The sequence below is a fragment of the Orycteropus afer genome, unplaced genomic scaffold (genome assembly GCF_000298275.1).
Source record: "Orycteropus afer afer isolate SDZICR_OR568_19922 unplaced genomic scaffold, OryAfe1.0 scaffold00471, whole genome shotgun sequence".
In the NCBI taxonomy this organism is placed as follows: Eukaryota; Metazoa; Chordata; class Mammalia; order Tubulidentata; family Orycteropodidae; genus Orycteropus; species Orycteropus afer.
The window spans coordinates 1,993,343-1,994,275 of NW_006922058.1; the positions used below are offsets into that span (position 1 = coordinate 1,993,343).

Below are 933 nucleotides of genomic sequence, written 5' to 3' on the forward strand. Positions count from 1 at the left end.
CCCGCACTGCCTGCCCCGGGGTCGGACACAAGGGGCTGTCCCGAGGGCCCGAACATAAGCCCCGGCCCCGCCCGCGCGCCGCAGGGGATTGACCCCTGATCTCCCACCTCACAGGGTCAACCCTCAGCTCCTCCGGTCGCACCCGGCGCCAGGCCCCGCCCAAGTACTCCCGGCACCACTGGTAGGCTCGGCGCTCGGCCTCCTGGGACAGCGAAGAGGTGCGCCGCCGGATCGGGGCTGCGTTCGAGCACTTGCACAGCTTCAAGGTGTCGCTAGCCGGGCAGCCCCCGACAGCCCCGCCCCTGGCCACGGCTGTCCCCTCCGCCGCCATGGCTTGGCGTGGGCCCGGCCCCAACGCACGGTTGCGCTCAGCCCTCTTCGGGAGGGCTCGGCTCCTTCCGGCCGCTCTCGGCTCTGCTTCCGGCTAGCCTACGCCTCTCCGCCCGAGCTTGGGTCTCTCCGGCAGTATTCGGATCTCTCCGGTGCCACTCGGTTCTCTCCGTGATCCTGGTCTGGGCACGCCCGCCGCCGTGCCCCGCCCCTGCTCAGATCCAAGGCCAATGGCATCCCTCTCTGGATGGGGCGCGCCCGGACCTCTCCTCGGGGCGTGGCCGCGCAAAACAGAGGCTTCTGTTTGGACCGAGGCCCGGAAGTGAGTAAACGGCTTGAACCAATCAGAAGTGTCGTGAGCCGTTGGGCGCGGAGCACTGCGGCGTATCACGTGGACGAGTCGTGTGGGCGGGGTGTGGGCCCTCGGCCCCCCACCGGGTTAAAAACGCCGTTTGCTCTTGGAAAGTGTCCTTGGGAAGGTGAGGTGAGGGGACCAATGCGCTCGCTGGGCATGGCAGGCCCCTGACATAGCTGCTCCCTTCCTCTCCTCACCCACGGGGTCAGTGTGGCGAGGAAGTGAGTTATTGAGTGGGTGTGACCGGG

The 933-nt window shown here is 68.5% G+C and overlaps 1 protein-coding gene across 1 annotated transcript in view; it reads right to left on the minus strand.

The window, feature by feature from the left end:
* Positions 1 to 331, minus strand: part of CHKB (choline kinase beta) — a 2,854-nt gene extending 2,523 nt beyond the window's left edge. The window contains exon 1 of the mRNA XM_007954756.2: positions 108 to 331. Coding sequence (XP_007952947.1) covers positions 108 to 331 — 224 coding nt within the window. The remainder of the gene's footprint in view (positions 1 to 107) is intronic.
* Positions 332 to 933: the final 602 nt, after the last annotated feature.